The 24,629-nt window shown below is 38.0% G+C and overlaps 1 protein-coding gene across 5 annotated transcripts in view; it reads left to right on the top strand.

Annotated features, from left to right (window-relative positions):
* The window catches only part of NBEA (neurobeachin), a 625,086-nt gene that overhangs the window by 541,051 nt on the left and 59,406 nt on the right, over positions 1-24,629 (top strand). For all 5 annotated transcript variants that reach the window (XM_055142057.1, XM_055142054.1, XM_055142047.1 and 2 more), the window contains 2 exons: positions 9,074-9,193; positions 20,817-20,969. In XM_055142057.1, coding sequence (XP_054998032.1) covers positions 9,074-9,193; positions 20,817-20,969 — 273 coding nt within the window. The remainder of the gene's footprint in view (positions 1-9,073; positions 9,194-20,816; positions 20,970-24,629) is intronic.

Raw genomic sequence — 24,629 nt, 5'->3', positions numbered from 1 at the left:
GACCCAAAAAGCCCCCCCCCCAAAGAAAAAAACTAAACATAGAAACACAGAAATTTATGAGGCAGGATTCAAAAGGCTGGCATCCTTTACAATAGACCAAAATAGATTCTTACATGGGCTCACCAACAGGCAGATTATAAAACAGAAAGATGAATAAATCTGATTCTTCAATCCTCAGAGGTTGACTTATAAAGTCAAATTCCCAGTAATTCGTGCCCCAAATGGTAAAGGATTTATTAGCCGGGTGTGAAATAGAAAGAAACAAAAAATCTTCCAATGAAGTGAAAGAGAAATCTAGAAAAATTAAATTTCTGTTTACTGCATATGCTGTGTGGAGACCAGAAGACCCATCTGGGCTTGCGTGTCCCAGGAGATAGAATTAATAAGCTTTGGGGGTGGTGTGACTTCATCAATATCACTTTAGAACACTTTGAAGATGGTTAAAGAAGGAAATTTTTAGAAAGCACTTAAACACAAAGACACTAATTCAGAAAGGTCTTTCCATTTCATCTCAGGCTCCAGTGGGGATAGACAGAGCCGGGGCCTTAAGCAGAGTTGGGGGATAGAGCTATATAAAAACACTTCTCATAGGTAAACTGAGTTCAGAGTGTGTGTGTGTGTGTGTGTGTGTGTGTGTGTGTGTGTTGAAATACGTAAACTGACTTTTTTGTAATTAAATAAGCCTCATGTCAGATACACAAGGTAAGGCCTTAAAATTACTTGTCAGTTGCTTGATTTGATTTTATATTCATCCACGCCTTGCCTGAAAAGCTAAGCATATTCAGATCACAAATCATATAGGGCCGAAACATTAATACAGTGGGTAGGGTGCTTGCTTTGCATGAGTCTGATCTGGGTTCGATCCCTAGCACCCCATATGGTCCCCCAAGCCCTGCTAGGACTCATCTCTGAGCACAAAGCCAGGAGGACACCTGAGAACTGCCAGGTTTGACCCAAAAACAAAAACAAAAATCACAATTCATCCTTAGGTTTATTTCATTTTCCAGTGAGACGGTATATGAGTCTGTATCTATCCACAGTACAGCCAGAGTCCTGCACGTGCCTTTTTAGTACTGCACAGTAGAAACAGAACATACACTGCTTCCTGGGAAGTTTCTGTTGTCTGCTAGCCATATTAAGGGCTTTTAAAGGGTGAGATTCAACAGATTTGGTAGAGATTTGGTAACCCAGTGTATTCAAAATGTTATCATTTTGAACATATGACCAATATAAAATTATTAAAGAGATAGTTACATTTGGCAAGCCCAAGTTTTTTTAATCCAGAATAGACCTTTAATTAGTAGTACATTCAGTTTGAATTCACCAACAAAAGCCAAGCTGGTGGGTGATCAGTTGCTGTTTATTCCATTCTCCCCGCATGCCTGTTCCAAACTCACTAAGCCCCTCATTCCCATCTCCTGTCTCCCTCGCTCATCTCTCCGTGCTCTGACTCACCGCCTTGGACTCTCTCTAGTCTTTCCCCAGCTCCCAATTTCTCCCAGCATTAGGGGTAGCAACAAAACACCCAGGTCCAGTAGCACAGTCAACATATCAAAGCCCTTCCTGATCTTCTGCGGCCAGGAGATCTGCTCAAGGGTGAAATGCCACATAGGGATTTTTCTCCTTTCTTTAGTCCAGTAACTTAATTGACATCTTAATTAACATCTTAATTCCATTTATTAACATTAGTTATTTTGTATGGAGCAGTAAGAGATACATTAAGCCTACAGGGTGGCTCTCCTGAGGACATCTCACTATATAGATCACAGACTATAGTGCTCAGGCCAGATTAGTCTTTCCTAACCCTAGTAGGGTCCTAATCTAGTTGTTACTTTTTGGATCATGACAGAATTTATCCATGACCGTGCTTTTAACTTATAGTTTAGCTTTATGGTGCATTGGCCTGGCCCATTTCAATGCCAAGTTAGCTCACAGATTGCCCTGGGTCCATGCAGTTCCTTCCTCGAGACCCTGCTTTTAGAGTGCTAGGTGTAAAGGCAACTGAGACTTAAATTAAGAGGACAGATGCCCTGGAGTCAGTATTACTCAAAGTCAATTAACTCCCAAGTTACAAAAGCTTGGCATTAACTGTCTTCCTGTGTCTATACAAAAAGGACATTGCTCTGAATTAACTATGCATAGGGCTTAAGGAGAAGAGAAAAACAATATTTACAAGTTAACAAAGTCTGATTGGGAGATAAAGGTAATTGACTGGTTGGGGAAGCAGAACACAAAGAAAGAGGTTACAAATAAGCACAGAGGACTGGGAGCACTGTGATAGGAGTAACCCAAAAAACTTAAGCTCCCTGTGGCAAGGCAGAAAGGACAAACCAGTGTGATCCTACACTTAGTGGCCACTGTGATTAGTAGCTATACTGGATGGAACTGTATACTGATGGGAAATGGCCATCACCAGCTCATTTTTTTATGGGAATTCATTTAGCTAAACAGCTATTTTAAATAGAACTATCATATTCTAATCGCTTCCTAAGTGTTTGACCTAATGATCCAGGTATTTGTGATTTTTCTCAATCTCGTCTCAAGAAGTTTATGAAGTAGAAAGTGCATTAAAATTTGTGTCACTAAGAATGAGTTCATGAAATCAAAATACAGATTAAAATAATTCTCTGTCCATTGCCTTTCAAGACTTTCAGACCCAGAGTCTTTCAGTTCGTTATTGTTTTCCAACAGTATACTTAATGTGACAGTGACAATGATTGCTTCAAAAGGCCAGTTAATTTTATATTCAGGTCACTGTATCACTTGAAATTAAGCTTAGTATTTAGACAAACTTCTACTTAAGTCTAAACAAACTAGAAGACTCTGAAAAGACTGCTTCATTAATTGGTACCATTAGACAAGTGGCAAAGAAACTATTAGAACAGTGTTTGGAGTTTTTTTTTGAGATGCTAGTTAGAATAGAAGGATATGTTTTACTTGGAATTATCTTACTTTAATCTTATGCAGAACATATACTCACAGAAGTAATTAAATTTTACTCTCTGATCTGTATTATCTTTTGGCAACCTAATCATCCTTCCATTCAGTTTATTCAGCCTATTCAAAACCCATGTGTGAAATGTCAGCTCATAATTTTTAGGAAGTTAAATAGCTTGTACAACAAAACTAATTTATCAATTAGGTTGCTGGTTGTGTGTGTAAGTGGGCAGTTTTTGGGTCACAACTGGCTGTGCTCAGGACTTACTTCAGGTATGTGTTGCCAGGGATCAAACCAGCATCGGCCACATGCAAAGCAAGCATCTTACGTGCTGTACTGTCTCTCTAGCCCTATAAATTAAGTTCTTAAATTTGGAATTTTTCAAAGTTTGTGATTTGAGAGCTTATGAAAAACCATTGTAAGCATAATATCTTGATGTGTGTATATATATATGTATATATATTTGTTATGCACAGATAACACTTTTGTAAGTGCTATAATTAAAGCCAAGAAATAATGCTGCTGAATAAAATACCATGTTTATCTTGAATAATAATGCTTTAGAACAATGCATACTTTACCAAGAGCCAGGTGTATAGGAACCCAAATAGGTTTATTGAGAGTTTCAGAGGATTCTGAATGATGCATCTGGGTTCTTTCAAAAGCAATACTAGAAATAAACATCACGAGTTAGGCAAAGTCCAACGAAATGCCCTCCCCAATTTTCAGAAAATGATCCTCAGTTTTTTCCAAAATAAATTAAGAATGAAGGATAATATAAGGATGGAATTGGCTGCAATAATACAATGCTGAGCACAAAAAAGGACTCCCATGAACCATTAGTTCCTTTCCTTCTAGTCCTTATTTGCCTCGGATGGTGTCAAAATACATCTTTTTTTTTAAATACATCTTTTCTTTGAGATAGTTATTGTCCCAAGCTCCACCAATGTTACCCATAAATGGAGTTTGTTTCAAGTGAAGGAGAAGAGCTAAAAGAAAAAATATTTATGTGCTGAAGGAACAAAACTCATGTAAGCTCGAAGGATGAAAGAGTTGGGTAAAGAGAAGATGGGCTGGGGAATGGGATATGATTGTCCAGGGGAAAGAATGGAATTAACAGGTCTGTGAGCACTAAAAGGAAACAGACTCTTGTTCTTAAAGGTTCTTAAGAAACTCAGTAGACAGCTTACTTAGCACAGTCCAAGTTAACTCTGAACTGTTAACCTCTCTAGCTCTGAAAGGGGATTGGAAGATATGGTACGACCTTAGGGAAGGTAAAACTAGGAAGAATCCTGTCATTGGTCATTTATATTACAATTCTTGAAGTCCAACCAGTATTTTCATTTCTAAACTTACAGCTTTATATTTAGTTGTTTGGGCATCTTACCTTTCAAACTGAAGTCTTTCTTGTACAATTCTGGCTTTTCAAACGTGGTGATGCACACATAGAAAATAGTTCAGTCAACATGTGTTAAGTGAAGTAGTAATGAAGTTCCCTAATGCTTAACAGTGCTCTGGATCATCCTATTAGTTATGAGTCAAGTGAAAAAATAAAACCATGAAGTTAATGGGAAAAAAAACACATAGAAAAAGGCAATTTTCTCAGTAAGCTGAGCTTAAGAGATCAATACTTATAACAAATAGGTTATCAATTCCTATTAGTATTCAACCACCTTAGCAGCTAGAGGCTTTCAAGAATCATGAGAATAGATGTCAGTGATAACTCCAAAAGCAGTTCAGCAGATGTCTTTAAAAAGCTCCTTAAGAGTGTGAAATGTGGGATTTTGCAGTATGCCATGCTTTGGGGTACCACCAGATGTATAAACTTCATGACTGAAAATAAAATAATTATTTGATTTCAGATACTGTTTCACTATACTCATCCACTTACCCATCTCTGAAATTCTTGGCATGTCTTTGATCAGAACTGAAATTTTTGGAGGGGCACATTATTATCTAATTTGGAGTAGAGCTCAACTTTTTGTGATGATAAGTGTTACAGGTTCTTCACTCACATATATTCAATCACATATCAGTGGCTCACATATATTCACTCATATATATTCACTCACATATATATTCACTCGGTCTCATTCCCCTGACCCTGAAAGAGCCTCCAATCATTGGGAAAGATGAGTAAGGAGAGGCTGCTAAAATCTCAGGACTGGGAGGAATAGAGACTTTACTAGTGCCCACTCGAGTAAATCAGTGAACAACGGGATGACAGTGATACAGTGATATATTCACTCACATATCAGTAGCTCTTCACTCACATATATTTACTAGATTTAAATTTTTAGAGGTGTCTGATCCCTCTAAGTTCATCTTTTCCTACTGCCTATATAGATGAATAAATGCGGTACCTCAGCATCCTAGAATGATGAAGAAGTAAATTCCAAGGATGACTTTTTAGCCAAACCACTAGTTATTAAGGACTAACAGGAAAACTATATCTTATTCTTTCCCGGCTATTCTCCATATCCTGACAATGCCTTGTCTGCTTAGATGTGCTCTGTGAGTATTTATCAAATGCTATAAGCCAAGTACTCTGCTTGGAGCTCAGGATACCGCGATGAAGCCGCCAAGTTGCTCAGTGTTGCACCAGTGCCTGGTGTGTTGCTCAGTGAACCAGCTATTTTGTGGTACTGTGCATTAAGCTGGCAGTGAGTTTCATAACTGAGTCGTTGAGCTACTCCAAGCTTTCTCAACATCATTTAGCCCTGTTTAAATCACATAATTGCCCTCAAGGCATTGTCATGCCCAATTAACATAGATAAAGGTACTGAGATACAGTTACTTAACACAATCACTCAAGGTTAAGTAACTTGCCTAAGAGGTAAATGGTTCCACCAAGATTCAAACTTAGATCTGTCAAAGCCCATTCAACTTATCACAGCTACATCTAGAAATTTTATAGGCCCATCTTAATTAGTGTAATTTCATGATGAGATCTACTTCATCTACTCCCATATCGGAACAGTGAATTTAAAATCTATGAAGCTAACTAATAGTAAAGGCATCTCATGATTTTTTCCCCTAAGTTACTTTTGATGACATTTATTTATTTTTTATATCACTTAAAATCTTCAATAGTAATATGAAGTTTCTGACTTCTCAGATGAATCAGTAATATCCAACTCCCGCTTACCTGCATGGTGATGTATTATTCTTCATCTGTCTCTTCTGTCATTCTGTTGTGTCATTCAACACTGAAAAAGAGTCCTGGGTGATGCATTACACACTTATGAAATTGATGTCATGAGGCCTCAGAAACTTCATGAAGATACCAAACAAGAAGAATATGTGTCACTATTATCCAACCACCAGACCTTATGACTACTAGCAAAGGATGGGAATAAAGAGGAATTGGTTTAAAGAAGCCTTCTAGTATTTTACAGATACAAAATCTGACAAAGAATTGTATATTTAAGGGGAAAAAAAATCTATGAATATTTCACATATATGTATTATCATTATTGAACCTAAAGGTGCATGCCATTCATTTTATGTTTGAGATGCTTGAGGAAGAAATACATACTTATATTTGTTATAATTATTGTTCAGTAAGAAATTAGAACAATTTACTTAATCCTTTTAAATTTGGAAGCAGTTTCCTTGACATCAGAAATAATCACAACAACATAAAAACTATAGAAAAAGCATTAAAAATAAATGCAGTAGGATTTTGTGATAAAACTATTCCTAGGTTTCCACAGATATATGTTATCATAAGCTAATGGTTACAAACCTCTAGAAGGATTAGTATTTAGTGCTATTTGCTCTTAATGTATCTTATTTGTTCTCACCACAGATTAGACATAAAGCAATTTCTGTGGACCAGCAGTGCCTTAAGTATCGGGAGCCTATTCAGGGGAAAGGGGCCTTTCAGAGGAAAGTTAACACTAAACTGTAAAACCATGCGACAAAAGCTTCTGTGATGTTTGAGGAAATATAGGCTGCTCTCTGAGCATACTGTAGAACTTTGCAAATCCAGGAAAGCTTTTCAGGAGAAAATAACATCTTGGCCAAGATTTATAGTATAAGAAGAACTTAGCCAAGTAAGGATAATTAATCAGAGCTATAAACATTACCAGGGACAGGAAGGGACAAAAAGCATGACAAGACCATCCATGTGAGGTCATGGATGGTGAGAGAAGTTAAGAAGTTAAGAACTCCTTAACTTCTTAGGAGTTAAGAAGATTCCTGATCATTCAAGATCCTATCAGACAAATTAAGTCATCTGGACATTCTCATGATGGCTTGGGAGTCGCTTCTGTGGTGCATAGGAGCTCGTCCTATCTCGGAGCTCAGGCATTACTCCCCGTGGTACGCAGCTGACCATGTAGATCAATCTAGACCCCCTACATGGAAATTATGTTCTCCATACAATAGGATTTAAAAAAACTATGATGCATCTACATAATGTAATACTATGCAGCCATAAGGAAAATGAATTCATAACATTTGCTTATAAATGGATGGACGTGGAGAGTATCATAGTGAAATGAATCAGAAGAGGAACAGACATAGAGTGATAGCACTCATTTGTGGGATATAAAAAAAAAATAATATGGGACTAATATCCAAGGACAGAAAAAGCAAGGCCCAGGACAGCTAGTCCACATTTTGAAGCGTGCCACAAATTGTGGGGGATGAGGGGGGTGTGGGAGGGATGAAGGGCAGTTAAGATAGAGAAGGGACAACTATGACAATAATAGTTGGAAATGATCACTCTGGACAAGTACTGAGTGCTGAAAGGAGGTAAAGGGATGTACATGATAAATTTCAATACCTGTATTACAAACTATAATTTCCAAAGTGGGAGAGGAGAGATAGAGGAGAGGGAAGGCAGTCACAGGGGAGTGGGGTGATGGAAGGAAACTGAAGACATTGATGGTGGAAAATGTACATTGGTGAAGGAACAAGTGTTAGAAAATTGTATGACTGAAACCCAATCATGAACAACTTTGTAAGTGTGCATCTCACCGTGATTCAATAAAAATAAATAACAATACCAAAAAAATCATCTTCTCCAATCTGTTGACCTCTCTGTTCTCCTAGTTTTGAAAAAAATATCTTTGGTCCAGAAAGATAGTACAGAGGTTAAGGCACTCTCTTCCATGTCTGTGACTGACCCAGGTTTGAATCGCCAGTACCATGTACTACTCCCAGAGTCCCACCTGGAGTGATTCCTGAGCACAGAGCCAGGAGTAAGTCCTAAGCCCAGCCAAATGTGGCTCAGAAAACAAACAAATAAGCCCAGGGCCAGAGCAGTAGCCCGAAAGGTAGAGTATGTGTGGCGTTTTCAATAACCCAACTTCAGTCCTGGCACCACATGACCCTCTGAGCACCAACTGGTGTGGCCTGGTGGGTCCTGAACAGCCCTGGGTATGGTCCTTTGGTCCCCAGCAACACCACATCACCAGGCTTAGGTGTCTGTCAAGTCGGGCACGGCCTGGGTAGCATCAGGAATGCCCCCAGCCATTATGTGCCACAGAGAAGTCTCTCCACCCCAAACTAGATTGCAGCACCATGAAGTGGTACAAGCATCTGAGCTGGCTTTCACAGACAGTCTCAGAGGGGGCATTCCCTAGCTGTTTCCTCGGTTAGTGAAATGGCGGGTGACTTCCTTACTGCAGTGCCACTGTGTACAGCCTAATTGAGACAGAGCACCTGAGTTATTAATTGGCCGTGTCGCACAATCAGCATAAAAGCTTAGTGCACTTGAGTTCTGATGACCAAAATGTCACCATTTTACAGATCCCCTGGAGTCCACAATGCAACATGGTGGGCCCGAGAGATGGTACCACCAGTTGGCACTTGCCTTGCACACAGCCAATCTGGGTTGCATCCTTGGAACCCTGTATGATCCCCTGAGTACCAAGCACAGAACCAGGAGTAAGCTCAGAGCATCACCGTGGTCTCAAACCCCTCCAAAATGAGAAGGAAGTAAATGACACCATAGTGTCAGTGTGGTGGGGACTAATGTGGTGTTCCTGACTTTGTGGTGTGGGTGTATTCTCAGAATCCTGCCCATTCTGCCACAAAAGGCTTTCAGAGACAGCCATCTTTCACAAATGATGGCTGTGTTTAAAGGATCAAACACTTACATCTATTTTTGTTTCTTTTACTTAGGAACCTTTTACAACCTTCTTCCTCAACGCAAATGATGGAAAATTTGACCATCCAGATCGAACCTTCTCGTCAGTTTCAAGGTCTTGGAGAACTAGTCAGAGAGATACTTCTGATGTAAAGGTAGGCACTTTGATTTATTGCTTTTTTGCTATTAATTTCATTTAAAAATAGGTGGGAAGTTTCATTTTTTTTTCTGCAAGTAGTAATATATTTTCTGCTACAATTCTGTTTTGTTGTATTGTAAAATTTTATGGTCCATCTAAAAGGAAATAATTTTAAATATCACAGAAATTGATTCAGGATTCTTCTATTAATTCAGTTAAAGGGATTTTGTTATTTTTAAAAATCCCTATCTAAGTTAGATTAAATAATCAAGAGATGGAAAGAAAAGCCCATAAATTGCCTTTCCTGCTGTTAACTCAATATTTGGCCCCTTCCATAAAACACAGCAGGAATTGGATTTGACCTTAATGTGTCATATTGTTATAGCTTGCCCAGCTTTGGGTTTACGTAGCCTGAGGCAATTAATAAAGCATTAATGACAAGACCCATTTAAAATGTAGGCTTTCCATACAGCCTTAGCTTTTTCTTGACTGTGCCTGGGGGTGCTACACAACAATACACATTAGATTAAACCAGCACAGAAGCGTGTACGCACAATATTCAGGAATAAGCCAGACACACAAACATACACACACAAAACATACACACACAAAACACACACACACAAAACACTCAATATTCAGAAATAACACAGGAGAATAATTTTATTATTGATGTTACCCCTCTGTTGTTAAAACACGAAGATTTATCATCCATTTATATGGGCTTTTGTTTTGTACAAGGGTTGTACTTACAGCAGTAAAATGCATTTCTTCTTTTGTGTTTTTCATTTTGATAATAAGGTATTATCAAACTGCTATGTAGAAATGTGTTCTTATTATAGATACTTTGTTGAAGAAAAAAAATTCCTGTTTACTACCACTTCTGTGATAAATATACCAGTGTAAGCAACTCTCTGGTGGTAGGTGTGGTTTTGAAAACTGGTGTATCTATGGAAAGTATGAGTACCAGTTTTCTAAATCCCAGTACCTCAAAAAATGGCATGATAAATAAATATGCCAGTGTTATGACATTGTGGTTTTCAGGCCCCAAATTCAACAAAAGGAGGCAAGTAAAGTCTATTTATAGTTAATAGTTTTGCGCTTATCTATTGCAAACATATTTAAAAGTCAGTTGTAATTCTACTGAACTGTTTGAAAACTTGCATACAATTTTTTTAGTTCTTTTTCAAAGCAGAAAAAAAAGAAAATATGTCTAAATTCTGTGTAGTAGATCTGCCTTTCATCTGTTATCATTAAAGTTTGCATAAATAAAAATGTTATATACTGAATATTCAAATAGAAAACTAAGATCATGTAACATACATTCTTACTACATTAAACTCCCAAACACCACATATTTCTCTTAACTGCTTTCTAACTTCCTTAGGAAGTTCAACTCTAAGATACCCTTTGACCATCATTTAAACAGATGAAATCAGGAGGGGATCCATTTCTTATTAAATAACATTTTGAGATTTAAAGGAGCAAAATGGGAAGTCTGTGGCTTCTTGCATTAGCACAAGACTTACTAAAAGTCTTCAATAAATCCTTTATATGTAAAGTAAGTATTTTATCTCTTTTTTTAAGACTTTTTTAAAGAGAGAAGCCTATGTAAAGTATTTATATCTAAATTTGGATATAATTTCATTTTATCAAATTATATCAAACTATACCAGACAAAAATGTTTTCTTGCTCTAATTTGACACCACACATAAAAAAATCCTAATCCACTCAGATGAAAGATCCACCCTCACAGGCTCCAATTTACTGAAGTCGGTCATTCAAATTCTCGAGTGCAGACACAATTTGGACTTCACTGTATTCTGAGAACATCATTGGTGCTTTTGATCACCAGATACCTCAGTATGTGAGCTTCATGTGTGTATTTGATGACCAATGCTAGTTCCAGTCTTTTCTTCGAAAAGTGCCAGGAATTCTTCCAACAGTTTTCCTGTTCTGAAACTTTTCAGAAATTCCTAACTTTTGTTTTTGATTATTTTCCTTTGGCTCCTTGATCACATAATCAAGAACAAAGGTCACTAACTTGGAAGCTTTTTTTTTCATCCTCAAGCAGCTGCCCTGATCATGAGCTAGTACTATTTCTCACCCACCCCTACTTCAGAAATTCATAAGAAGCTCATTTCCCAAGCTTGGCATTGTGCAGATTACTCTCTTTTACAGCTGCCTCCTCCCAGTATCCCCAAACTTACATATTTTGTATACACCTTAAATAGTTTTCATGCCTACCCTATCTTTTGAACAGTTGCATATTGCATGTATACAGAGTTATCATGGAGATAATCCCACTTGATGAATAGATTATATACACATAGTAATTTATGGAGATAATCCCTATTGATGATTGATGACTATCGTCTCTATATCTATCTGTCTCTCTCTCTCTCTTTCTCAGCTCAATGGTAGTTTACCTGGATTCAGTCCCTAGGACACACAACAAATAATCTTATCTAAAGGACAGTTGCTATTAATGGGAAGGTGACTCACTGGCTCTCTATATTCCTAATTTCTAATTTCTAACCTTACTTGAGCTTCATTCCTGAACATGCTAATTTGTTCCCTAGAATAGTGTATGTGGACACCTTCTTCCTATCACTTTTATAATAAATAGTGTAACTTTTGCTAATCTGGTAAGTGAAAAGATGGGCTTGTCTTTGCTTTGGCCTGGTTTTTATTGAATGAGCTAAGTGAACACTTTTACTTATTTATTTATTTATTCTCATATCTCTTGCCCATTTTTTCAGTTGAATTTTTAAAAAAGATGTAATTGCCTTGAAGAACTTTAAAACTTATAGAAAGTTGCTTTGCAAGTATGGTTTCTTGGTCCTACTTTTTTATATTTTAGTTTTGTTCTTGTAGGTTTTGTATATGTTTGTCCAGATGTACTAATCTTTTCTTTTAACACAAAAGCATCTTGGGGTCTTCAGTAGGATTAGTGGGAGCTTAAGAGTTTTTAAATTTATGTAAATAGTTTATGTTTATTATGGTATATAGTGTTATCCTCACTAAGATAATTGTCATATTTTGCATGGATGATCAGGTTACAGAAACTAAAGATAGTTTGCTAATTCTTTGTTTCAACCCTTTTGATTTCTTAGCTTCAGTTGTAAAAATAAGTGACTTGATATGATTTGAAGAAAATATTTTCCATTTTTGATGAAAAGCATATCCACAGTATCTCCTAACTTCTTAAATAATGGTTTTCTGGAGTAGCCTAAAGGGGTAGAGAGTTTTATTCTGCGTCTCTTTATCGCTGTTGGTCTCTTCCTGTGGTCATGAATACTCACTGGGTAGAGTGAGGGAGTTGGTGAAATGGTCTTCTCAGAGCAAAATGTCCTTTAAGTCATACCAGTAGCTTTCATCTTTACTTTCTTCTGTTCTCTAGCAGTCTCTTGGTAACAATGATACTGAACTTACTGAAATTCTTTCACTAATTTTCTTAATACCTTCAAAAGTTGTTATATCACTTTTGAATTGCCATAAAGATGTCTGGAAAGGTAGCTGTGACAAAATGTCATTAAGGTGACACAGTGTAAATTAATACAGTTAATGGAGGTGCTCACCACTGACTTGGTGACCCATTATGAGCTCCTGTGGAATTAACGAATGCCAGGGCATCAATCTTTGGAGAGGAAAAAAAATCTAGATGGCAGCTTTAAAACCCTTGCAGTGAATCATGTTAGAAAAGTGAAAATGTCTGGCGTGGATTTGATTTCACTAGGAGGCCATAAAATGGTATGCTCTCTCAGCAAAATATATTAAACTGAAATGTCAGATTTGATGCAATAGGTATACAATTATGATAGTGTTAATAGTGGTCTTCTATCATTCTTAGGCATACTTTCAAGTCCAATTTCTCAGCAGCTTGAACTTGTCATAAGCCTGTAAATTAGAAATTGTGTTTGAGGATATTTTCTTATTATTTACAGAACGCATATGATAGCATTAACTGTACCTTGGGGTTTTAGTATAGCTGTTAAAATAAACTAGAAATCACATTTACAGACCCAAAATGCCTGTGTTAATATTCATCTTGACATGCTTTTGATAAGACTTAATGTCTTTCTGCACTGTTTTTCATTTAGGAAATTGTAAACAAGTGTTCCTTAAAGAAACACCAATTAACAGGAATCTTTCAATGAGAAGGGAGTAGGCAGGCAAGCTGGTGTTTTAAGAAGGCCAGCTAATGTCTAATAGCTAGTGTTATTTTATTTGTTTGTTTGTTTGTTTGTTTTAATTGAATCACCATAATATACACAGTTTACAAAGCTGTCTATGGTTGGGTTTTGGTCACACAATGTCCTAACACCCATCCCTCCACCAGTTATATTTCCCACCACCAGTATCCCTTCTCCCACCCGACACACCACCCCAGCCTGTCTCTATGGTGGGCACTTTTCTTGTCTCTCTGTCTCTGACTGTCTGTCTGTCTGTCTGTCTGTCTGTCTGTCTGTCTCTGTCTCTGTCTTTGTCTCTCTCTGTCTCTCTGTCTCTGTCTCTCTGTCTCTCTGTCTCTCTGTCTCTCTCTCTCTCTCTCTCTCTCTCTCTCTCTCTCTCTCTCTGTCTCTCTCCCTCTCTCCCTCTCTCTCTCTCTGAGCATTATGGTTTGCAATACAGGTACTGAGAGGTTACATGTGAGAGGTTATGTGTTTGTTCCTTTACCTACTTTCAGCATGCATTTCTTATCCAGAGTCATCATTTCAAATGAATGTTTCTGTGTCTTAGAGACAGACACCTAGGAGTTAAATAGCTGCATTTTATGGGAGCTCCCTTCTTACTTTTAAAGAAATCTCCATAGGATTTTCCATAGAGGCTGGACCAGGGGACATTCCCACTAGGAGTGACTTGGGTTCCTATTTCATTGCATAGCATGGGACCCCCAGCCCTGCTGGGAACAGCCCTTGAGCACCTGGTGGAATGGCCCAAAACAAAGTAAGCCCCAAAAAGGCAAAGTAGGCATGTAAGAGCTCAGAACCCTGGATTTAAAGTGGTTAGGACTATCTCTGGCTATACCACTTGTTTGCAGTTGTTAGTAAATTATTTGCCCTTTTGGACTCTGTTCTTGTTTGTTTGTTAAGTGGAAAGAATGAGAACATCTACCTTATGCAGCTTTTGTGAAGATTAAGAAAATTAACGTAAAGCATTTTGAATAGTACTGTACTACTTGCTCTTTTGAGATTAAATCACCATGTGTAATATTTCTCTACTAATGGGGCCCCGAGCACTGCTGGGAATAGCCCTTGAGTACCTGGTGGCATGGCCCAAAACAGAACAAACAATAATAAAAAAAGGCAAAATAGAGAATGTAAGAGCATGAAGCATAGAGGCCATAGAACAGTTCAGCAGAATAGTTGAATCTGAGAAACACTCTTATTACACTATTATTTAAAATAAGCAAATGTTTAGTTGAAGTGGGATTTGAGCCAGAACTGGAAATACTGAGAGCTTACTCCTTGTTCAGTGCTCATGGATCATTCCAGAGCTCTAGGGAACATATATGGGGCTGGGGATTAAACTCAGATTGGCTGCATGCAATGCACATGCCTTGTGCCCTGTAATTTATCTCTGGCCCAACAAGCAAATCTTTTAAACAATATATGTGCATATAAATCATAGCATAATAGTCTGCATTCACATACAAGTTTTAAATTAGAACTATTTGAAATGAGGTGTTTAAAGAGTAAGACCAAAACACTGAGTTGACTGGCTCTGCTTCCTCAGTCACTTCTCCCTTGAGTTTTTGTGATTTTCACTCTTATTCTTCGTCTTAGGGAAACAACCTTTGCACTTCCCCCAGTTGCAAACTTGACTTGAGGGTCAAAGAACCAGAGGTCCTTAGAAACTGTTGTGTTTCCACACATAGAAGAGCTTTGAAGTAAGCTATACTTTGGGTCTTTCTTGATATTTGCTTTCAGAATATCTCTTGTGTGACCATTAGCACTTTTAGAATAAATCTGAGTGTTTCTTCATCCACTGAACATCAAGCCTCTAATAGCTTTGGCCTACATCTTACTTAACACCATTCCTTGACATCAGAGTCTGATCATACGCTGCTGGGCTGATAGGCTTCAAGAAATTTCCTGCCTCCAGGGGTTGTCCTGAAACCCTTAGCATTGCTGCTGCTCAGCATGTAGCCAGGCCCAGTGACAGCCTTGAGGATAGTTCTCCTCAAGCATCTCCTCAAGCATTCCTCTTCCTCTTGCTCCTCTGAATAGTCACCCAGAGGCTGAAGAGAGAAAAGGGGTGAGGGTGCTTGCCTGGCATGCAGCTGAGCCTGGGTCCGTCCCCAGCACCACTTGATCCCCCAGCACCCCAGGGTGCAGATCAGAAGGCCACTGAGCACTGCAAGGATGGCCCAGGTAACCCCCCAACACTGCAAGACCAAAGCCACACCACATCCTCACGCCCAGTTATCCAAGATGGCAAAGGGGACCCCAGGCCTCCTGAGCACAGATTGGAAGGTCCTCTGCCAAACAGACAAACAAACAAATAAACAAAAAGAACAAAGAAAAACCTGAGCGATCATTCCCTGTTACTATGTTCTTGGTGACAGTCAGAAAAGTCCTTTGTTCCAAAGTACAAAAATTAAAATAGATTCTCCACTTACATAGTTTGGGGACATTTTGCCAGCAACTTTAAAGCCAGCTTTGAATAGATTCAGATAGAACTCTTGTGACCCTCGTGTACACACAGACTAACAAGATGATATATTTTTTTTGCAAGATTATTTTTTAAAAATCATAACTCCTATTTTATTACAGTATGTCCAATATGGTTAGCACTGAGTTAATATGAACATCACTTTTCTTTTTTTGCTTTGAGTATTTAGTGCAATAATGCATATAATAATGCATATTAATGCTTAATATAGTATCTGAAACAAAATAAACTTAAACTCTACTCATTAGCAAGACCATTTTTAAAGCTGCAAAAATTGTCCCCTGGGAAAGGAACAAATTTTATCTCTGGGTTCATTCTTTTATCTATGAAACTGTTTGACCCTTTTCTGATCTTTAGGCATTCGTTCAGCCATCCGCATATTGTGATATTAAAATAATTGTAACCATATCTGCAATGGTTTAATATTTAATGAGTACCTACTTCATACAAAGTATAGCACCAAGAGCCACAGAGATTTGGCAAAATATAAACCCTACAAAAGTAGACTTACTCTTGCTCAAGCCATTATTAGTACAAAATCCTAGGTTCCTTCTGCCTTTCTGAATTTAATTGAATGACATTTGGAGAAGTATCATTGTGGCAGTAGGTAGGTAATGGTAGCCATGTGCTCTGTAGGGCGCTGGATCAAGGAAGAAGGGGCTCACAGTCAGCATGTAAAGCATTGAAGACCTTCAAGACAGTGAAAGACAAATGGAGACTCTTGGAGCTGTTTAAATAAAAAATACATCTATGTTGCTATGTCCATGTGGATATATATCTCTCTGTCCTTAAGGAAGCTTATTTAGTCTAGTTCCAGAGCTAAGGCATGAACACAAATAACTGATGAAAGGCAGCGAGGGAAATCCCTGACTTATGAGAAGCTATTCCATATAAATCACCCTCCACATGGAGCAACTGCGGGTGCAGACACTTCTTTCCTGCTGCTGGAGTATTTGCACTCCTGTTGCTACGCAGTGCTACAGATGAAGCAATAGACGATATGCAGCTAGCAGTATTTTCGTTTTTCCCTTTGCTGACTTCCCATGTTTTCCCAAACAGAGGGAAAAGAAAACAAAATGGTATGTTTCAGCCTAACACATGGGAATCATTTGAAGTTACTCTGGTAGTGAACTGGGGCTTCCCTGCTAGTTTTTTCCATGAACCAAGTAGCCTGCAAACCAAGGGAATCTTTGTTTCAGTGCTCTAGAGACTGGAAGTCTCTGATCGAGGAACCCCATGGTTTGGGTCTCCGTCCGGCAAGGGCCTGCCTCCTGGTTTCAGGAAGGCTGATATCTTTGAGTCAAGAGCTTACCTGATGAAGGGATAAAGCAGACTCGTTTTGGATGCTCTAAAGAACACTGGTCATGTTCCTGAGGGCTTCCCCTCTGAACTCACCTAACCCCAGTGTCTTTCAACAACCTCCAGCCCAGATTCCATCAAGGACAGGGATAGGGCTTCAGCATTTGAATTTTCAGGGCCACAGGAACATTCCTGTGTATCTTGATTGAGTAGAGAAGTGTGAGGCTATTGGTGATGCTTGACATCACTTTCTGGTCAGTGACCTCACACCCTCCCAGACTGCTGCTTTGGTCCTCTCATCGACCTTCTTTCACTTATCCAGCCCAGAAATCAAACTCATTCATAGTCATTGTTAATTGAATAGTACTGAGGTATTTCTTATTCCCCCAGAGCTATATACCAACCAAGCTATGTTATTATTTGCAAGTAAGGATGTATATTTACCAATTACTTTTTTTTTTCGGAGGGGTGGGGATGGAGAAAGATAATGAACATACTCCCTGATTCTGTGCCCAGGGTCCTGGCAGTGCTAGGAGACTAAAAGCAGTACCCAGGACTAAACCCAGTAGCCATTTGCAGAGCAAGCACCTTAACTTTTGTGCTATCTCTCCACCAACACCCCCAACACCCCTCTTAGTTTTTTTACTTTCACATCTAAGTCACTGGAAGTTTCTTTTGATTTATATGAATTTCCCTGTACTGCCGCACTTTTTTTTGGGGGGAGGAGGTGCACACCAACTATGTCCAATATTTACTTCTGACTCTGGCCTCGGGGATCACTCCTGGCAGAGCTTGGGGAACTTACTGGGATGCTGGGGATTGAACCCAGGTCAGTCAGCTGTGTGTACAAGCAAGTGCCCTACCCACTGCACTATCATTCCAGCCTCACTGCCTCATTCTCATGATTCATCGTGGCCCTGATGTCTTGCACATAATTTGAGCCACCTAATTCCCTCTTTTTTCATACTTGGATTCACAGTTGCGTTTCCTCGCCCTTACCTCTGTTGTAAAGCACCTTTCTGACATAGTTCCACAATGTTCCTTCTTCCCTCTCACCTCTCCCAGTTGCCCTTCACTCTTCCCCACTATTTTCCTCACTACTGCTGTTTCCCAACCCTTCAGTTCCCACACGCATATACCTAATCTCTCCCCTCATTTTTACCGAAAATCCTGTTATGAAATTTTTTTTCTAAAATCATAACCTACAATACAAAATCTAAGTAATCTAGCTGGGCATAAGCTTCATCATCTGTCACTATATACGACATATTCTCATTTCCCATCATGATCTGTGTCGTGCCCCCCCTTCCATATATCTTTTCCTCCACCCAAACTCAGTTCTTTGCGCTCTTTGATAATATCCCCATAGAGTCCCATGTTCCTTCTCTGTCTATAGATTAGCTGTGGTCAGGCCGAAATGTCCAGTCTCCAGTGGAGTCTTTGTGACTTGCTCAGAGGTTCCTCCTCTCTCCTGTGCACTTCCTTGCACTCTGCATATTCTTTCACAGCAGTAATAATCTACAACTATAGACCACACAGGGACTTTCCTTGTAGGCAGTGCTTTGTCTTGTTCATTTTTTGTTTCCTTAGCACTTATCACGGTGCCTGACACTCAGTCTTTACTCCGTAAAAAAATATTTTTACACACATACATGTACATTACCTCCCTTCTATAATATATAAATATATATGAGGGATCACTTATATATGTATATATATATATGAGGGAGGTATGTAATGTATTTTAATTTCATTTTGAATGATTTACAAAGAAAAACTGCAGTTCCTAAGAAACTTAGGATAGGTTCCACTTATTCAGAAAAAAAATAAATTTTTTAACTTTTTAAATTTTTAACTTATTTAATTTAACTTTAAAAAAGTTAATTTATATGAATCTGTTGTTGTTCCATAATGAGAAATAAAGTAAATATTGCACATTCTTCTTATAGTTCACATTTATTATAAGAGTGGGTAGTGAAAAAGAGTGAGCAACGATTATAATGATTATATTCTTAAACCGCATCACTAGGTCAACACCTACAAATGCAATAACTGATGAATATTAGTTTTAGCAGGAGAGAGAACTTGTGTGTGTTTTTCTTAGAAAGTTAGAAATCGATTTTGTTTGAAGATCTCATAGTCTATGTATCCCTGGCAAAGACCACAGGGAGATTCAAATCTCATATAATATGCCCTTGGTGCTGGTCAGACTACACAGAGAAATGTCCTTATGCTTTTTCACAATATACTAAAACTCATTAAACCTTAATCACTAGGAATTTCAGTCATTTTTTCATAGTACATATGTTATGCATAAAAACCACCATGACTTTTTAATTTTGTTTTCTCACAACTATTTCTTAGGGGTCAGCAAAACTTTAGAGACATGGAGTGAGTTATTTTCTATAAAATATTCATCCTAAAGTAACCTAAACCTTATATTAGACATCGTGCACCAAGCACAACTTTGCCTTGAACCCAGCTGCTAATAATGTATAAGTAACTCAGCTGAATAGATGATACAGTAAGTCAGGCACTTGCCTTGCACATTGCTAACTTGGGTTTGATTCCTGACACCATGTATGGTCTCCTGAGCACTGGGGCCCTGTCAGGAGTGATCTATGCACAGAGCCAGGAGTAGGCCCTATGCACCACTGGTGTGGCCCACAAACAAAAGCCAAGAAAAAAATAAAACTAGACAGTTCAGTTAATATTTTTAATTTATTAACATATTGCATGAAGTTTCTTTATTGTGTTACATATAACTACAAAAGTAACCTACTTTGCCAAATAACAAAATAAAACTGAATATCTCTGTAAGAGATATGGATCATAGTTGCCAGCAGAGCTGACCACCCAGGTCTGGCAGTTCTGTGCTAAAGCCAGAGCATACAGGACTACTCAAGGTGTGGTGGGTGTCAGGCCACTCCACAGGAGGCCGTTGGGGGTACATGATGCTGGAACTCAAACTCAGAATCCAGAATGTGTGCCCTCACCACTGAGCAATCAAAAATAAGACACTGCATTATTTTTAACCAACTACTGGAAGAGCTTTTTAAAATTGCTTATGGTTTCTGTCATTGTTATCCCGTTGTTCATCCATTTGCTCGAGCAGGCACCAGTAACGTCTCCATCATGAGACTTGTTGGTACTGTTTTTGGCATATCGAATACACCATAGGTAGCTTGCCAGGCTCTGCCATGTGGGCGAGATACTCTGGGTAGCTTGCCGGGCTCTCCGACAGGGGTGGAAGAATGGAGTCTGGGTTGGTCACATGCAAGGCAAACACCCTACCTGCTGTGCTATTGTTCCAGCCCACTTACGGTTTATTAATAATTTTTTTAAAGATTATGGGACAGCATAGACTTATGTGCCTATATATTAGATTTACATATTTATCCACTAATGTTCTGCAAACTGCTGATATTCTTATACATCTTTCTCTCGGCTGGTTTCGATAAGTGAGATCTTAACTTAAGCACCATTGTCAAGTAAATGTTTTTGCTTCTTTTCCTAAACTCTTAACTACAAAGAAAAACTGAAAAAGAAGTAATAAGTTATTTTAAAGCAAAGACATTTTTTAAATTCCATTTATGGTGAATAGTTTTATTTAACTGATTTTTAAAGTGGTTTCAAATGCTGCACTTTTCATTCCTGGCAGGAACTAATTCCAGAGTTCTATTACCTACCAGAGATGTTTGTCAACAGTAACGGATATAATCTCGGAGTCAGAGAAGATGAAGTAGTGGTAAATGATGTTGACCTTCCCCCATGGGCAAAAAAACCTGAAGACTTTGTACGCATCAACAGGATGGTAAGAGAGATTTTGCTTTTGCTTGAATAGTAATCAAGAAATAAAAATTTTCAGTTATTTTGTTTCTAGATATTAACAAGTTGTTATTTAATAAATAAATGTAGGGTTAAATTTTTAAGGAAAAAAAGCATTTTATTGTTTTTTTTGCAGTGTTTTTTATTGTAAAGTAGATTTTCCTTTCATGGGGACTAATTAAGGAATGGTAATTCAGTTAAATTTGTTCCCTTAGGAGAAGACCATCAGTGGAGCATCTGTTGACTAATATAGCATACTCTAAAATGCCTAAAAGTAAATGCCCATTTTTTTCTTTTGTCTACTGACTAAATCTGTACTATTTTCCACTTATAAAATATTCAAAGGAAAATAATTCATATTTAGATCATATTTGTATGTAGGAAATTAGAAGCTATAAGACATTATTTTAAAACATAACATACTTGACTTACAGCACCCATCTCGCAAGCATTCATAGATAGAAGACATCATTACTTTTTAAATCTGTATGACAGATGTCTTGGTATTCACATAAGAAGTGTGTAAATAGAATGTTTGCACGTGGGAATTTTATAGGTTTCAGTTTATCCATATTTAAGGAGATTTTCATCTCAATGTGGTTTTAAAATATAGAACTGAATCATTTTATAAGGTAACATCACCTCTCTAGTATATTACTGTTCTTGATCAATTGAAGGATCATATCAATAGAAACAGTAACCCAATATAGATTTTTAACCCTATTTTACTCCCAATTTTTTCCAGTTATCTCATAAATAAGGTCTTATTTTGATTTTTACAGCTTATTTATTCAAATCAGAATTCCAATAAGGTCCACATATTGCAATGGAATTCACATATCCCTTAATCCCATTTAAAAATAAGATCTATATAATTCACATATATCATACAAATGTAATGCACATGCCATATAATTCACCATTTAAAGTTAAAAAAATCATGAATTTTAGTCTTTTCATGGGGTTACACAACCACTACCACAAAGAATTATGGAACTTTTTTATCACCTCATAAAGAAACCCAATACCCTTTAATGACTACCCCATTTCCTCATTTCCCCCAGCCAGCCCGAGGCTAGCAATAATCTTTCTGTCTCTACAGATTTGCCTAGTCTGGACATGTAATATAAACAACTTCATAAGAGATTCCTCCCTCAGCCCTCTGATTTTTAGATCTCTTTCCTAGACTTCACTTTCAGTCACATGATCTCTTCTGTTTGGGGCCTGTATTTTCTTTCTCTGAGAAATACTTTACTTTCAATAAATTTTATCCTAGAAAGCTACTGCTGATATCAATGTTTTCAAGCACCATGCAATCTGTAATCTAGTCTTTCCCTACAATGTATATGCAAATTTTGTGTAAGAGTGATCCTACAACTCAGTGTATGAACTGGCACCTTCAGGTACATGCAGTTATTTCATATTGGTTCCTTAATTTACATGTTTAATGTGAAGGATTTATATTTCCATTGTATGAACATCCGAAGATCTAAGCTTAGCTTTAGAATTGGCATTCCATTACCAATTGAACCTGGCAATTGGTTATGAACCAGTTCCAGTTGAAGCATCTCCTGCCCCACACTGTCTGTATTAAATCTCAATATCTCATACTTTAAATGGCTCCTTATGTTTGTTAAAGCTTTGGATATGGTTGATTTGACCTTAAAATAAATAAAACTTTTCTGTTGAGTAGGAAAAGAAAAAGAATTGGTAGTTCATTACCACCCTAACCTTACATATGTGAATGTTGGTTATAAATCATCATAAGGAAGCCATATCTCAAATGCAACCCTAGAAAATCTCTGTATATCAGTATCTCTTAGTTACATGTATCTCTTGAAAATTCCCAGGGCTCAAAACTGCATGACACAGATATTTATGCCAGTTTAATATCTGTGGAGTGAATGAAATCTCAGTGTAATCAGCCATTGATTACAATATGTTGTCTCACTAAGTTCAGATTAATCAAACGGGATGAATCCTCATGCCGTTTGAATTCATGACTGAATATACATTCTCATGTGGGTGCTAGTAATCCATTCCAGTTGGTATATTGTACAGAGAAAGATGTGGAGTTTAAAAACATTTTGCCCTTATGCCTGCGAAATTGCTAAAAGGACTGGAGTGTATGCTTTGCATGGTCCCTGGAGAGCATTATGGCCCTTTAGGCTAAGCTAGGTGTAACCCCAAAACCCTGTGCAAGGAGTTGTATTCTACTTCCATTTCTCAGGGTGACACATAAACAAAGAAACAAAATGGTCTTACGCTTGAATTTGAGCTCTTCCACTTATTAACTTCATTATGCAGAAAATATTGAAACATCTCAGGACCTGTTTTTTAAATTATGTATTATAAAATGTATTTATTTCAGTATACAGGTTAATTTTTTTAAACGAATGTAGAGTCTTATATTTAAATTTAACATAATCACCACAATATGTTAGAGCATTCACAACACCCTGGAAACGTCATTTGCAGACACTACCTGTGTCCCCAGGGAAACATTTATCAGTTTTCTCCCTCAGAAGGTTTCCCTTTTCTAGAGATTTCACTGAAGTAGAATCGTAGAGCCAGAGAGAGTACAGTGGGTAAGGAACTTGTCTTGCACAGTAATTTTCAGGAGTAAGCCCTGAGCACAGACAGATGTGACCCCAAAATAGCAACAACAACAGCAAAAAAGCATGGGCTCATAAAGCATGCATTCTTTTATGTTTTACTTCTTAGCATTGCTTGTGAGACTTATCCTTCTGAGAAATCAGAATTATCCCCTGAATGCCAGCAAAGTAAATTGTCTTGCCTAATAACACTTTATCCATTGTCCTCATCCAGTCTGCAGGACAGAAGAACTAGGGAAAGGTAGGGGGTAAGGAAATAGGTTTTCTAACACAAATCAGTCCTTTGAGGTCAGTCTGAGAGAAGAAAAAGATGGGTGGGAATTAACCCCTAACCAGTATGCTCTAGCTCCTACAGCTGTCCAGTTCCCTCTGATACCCCCACCTCAGCCCTCATCCTGCAACATTGCCTTCCTCAGCCAGTAAGTAAAGCCTTAGCTGCATGGCTAGGAACCCACCTCCCAAAGCCCAGTAGCTGTTACCGGTCCTCCAGCTCTAGCTCTGGAAGAAATGACATTAGTTTCCATTCCCACTTGATAGTCACATATAGGACTTTCAAACAGGAGTGATTTTAATAAGAAGACTAAGCCCAAGAGGTCCATGGACCCACAAATTCATAAGCTCAAGTACTTTTTTCTCACCCAGCCAGGCACCTAGACGGCACTGTCCCTCAGACCCACAATAGTCTTTGACACTTTGTATTTTGAATTAAATAAGGTTTAATAGATAAAAGAGAAAAGAAAATTGGAGTACATAAGTCAAATTTCATTAAGAAATAATAAAATACATGAATGAAAATTTTTGAGTAACAAATTATTTCTATTTGTAATCACTTCAAGTATGTCTGTCATCCCATTGTTCATTGATTTGCTCGAGCAGGCACCAGTAACGTCTCCATTGTGAGACTTGTTACTGTTTTGGCATATCGAATACGCCACGGGGAGCTTACCAGGCTCTGCTGTGCAGGCTGGATACTCTCGGTAGCTTGCCGGGCTCTCTGAGAGGGATGGAGGAATCAAACCCGGGTCGGCAGC

The sequence above is a fragment of the Sorex araneus genome, chromosome 1, assembly GCF_027595985.1.
Source record: "Sorex araneus isolate mSorAra2 chromosome 1, mSorAra2.pri, whole genome shotgun sequence".
In the NCBI taxonomy this organism is placed as follows: Eukaryota; Metazoa; Chordata; class Mammalia; order Eulipotyphla; family Soricidae; genus Sorex; species Sorex araneus.
This window is presented reverse-complemented; position numbering and strand designations above follow the sequence as displayed.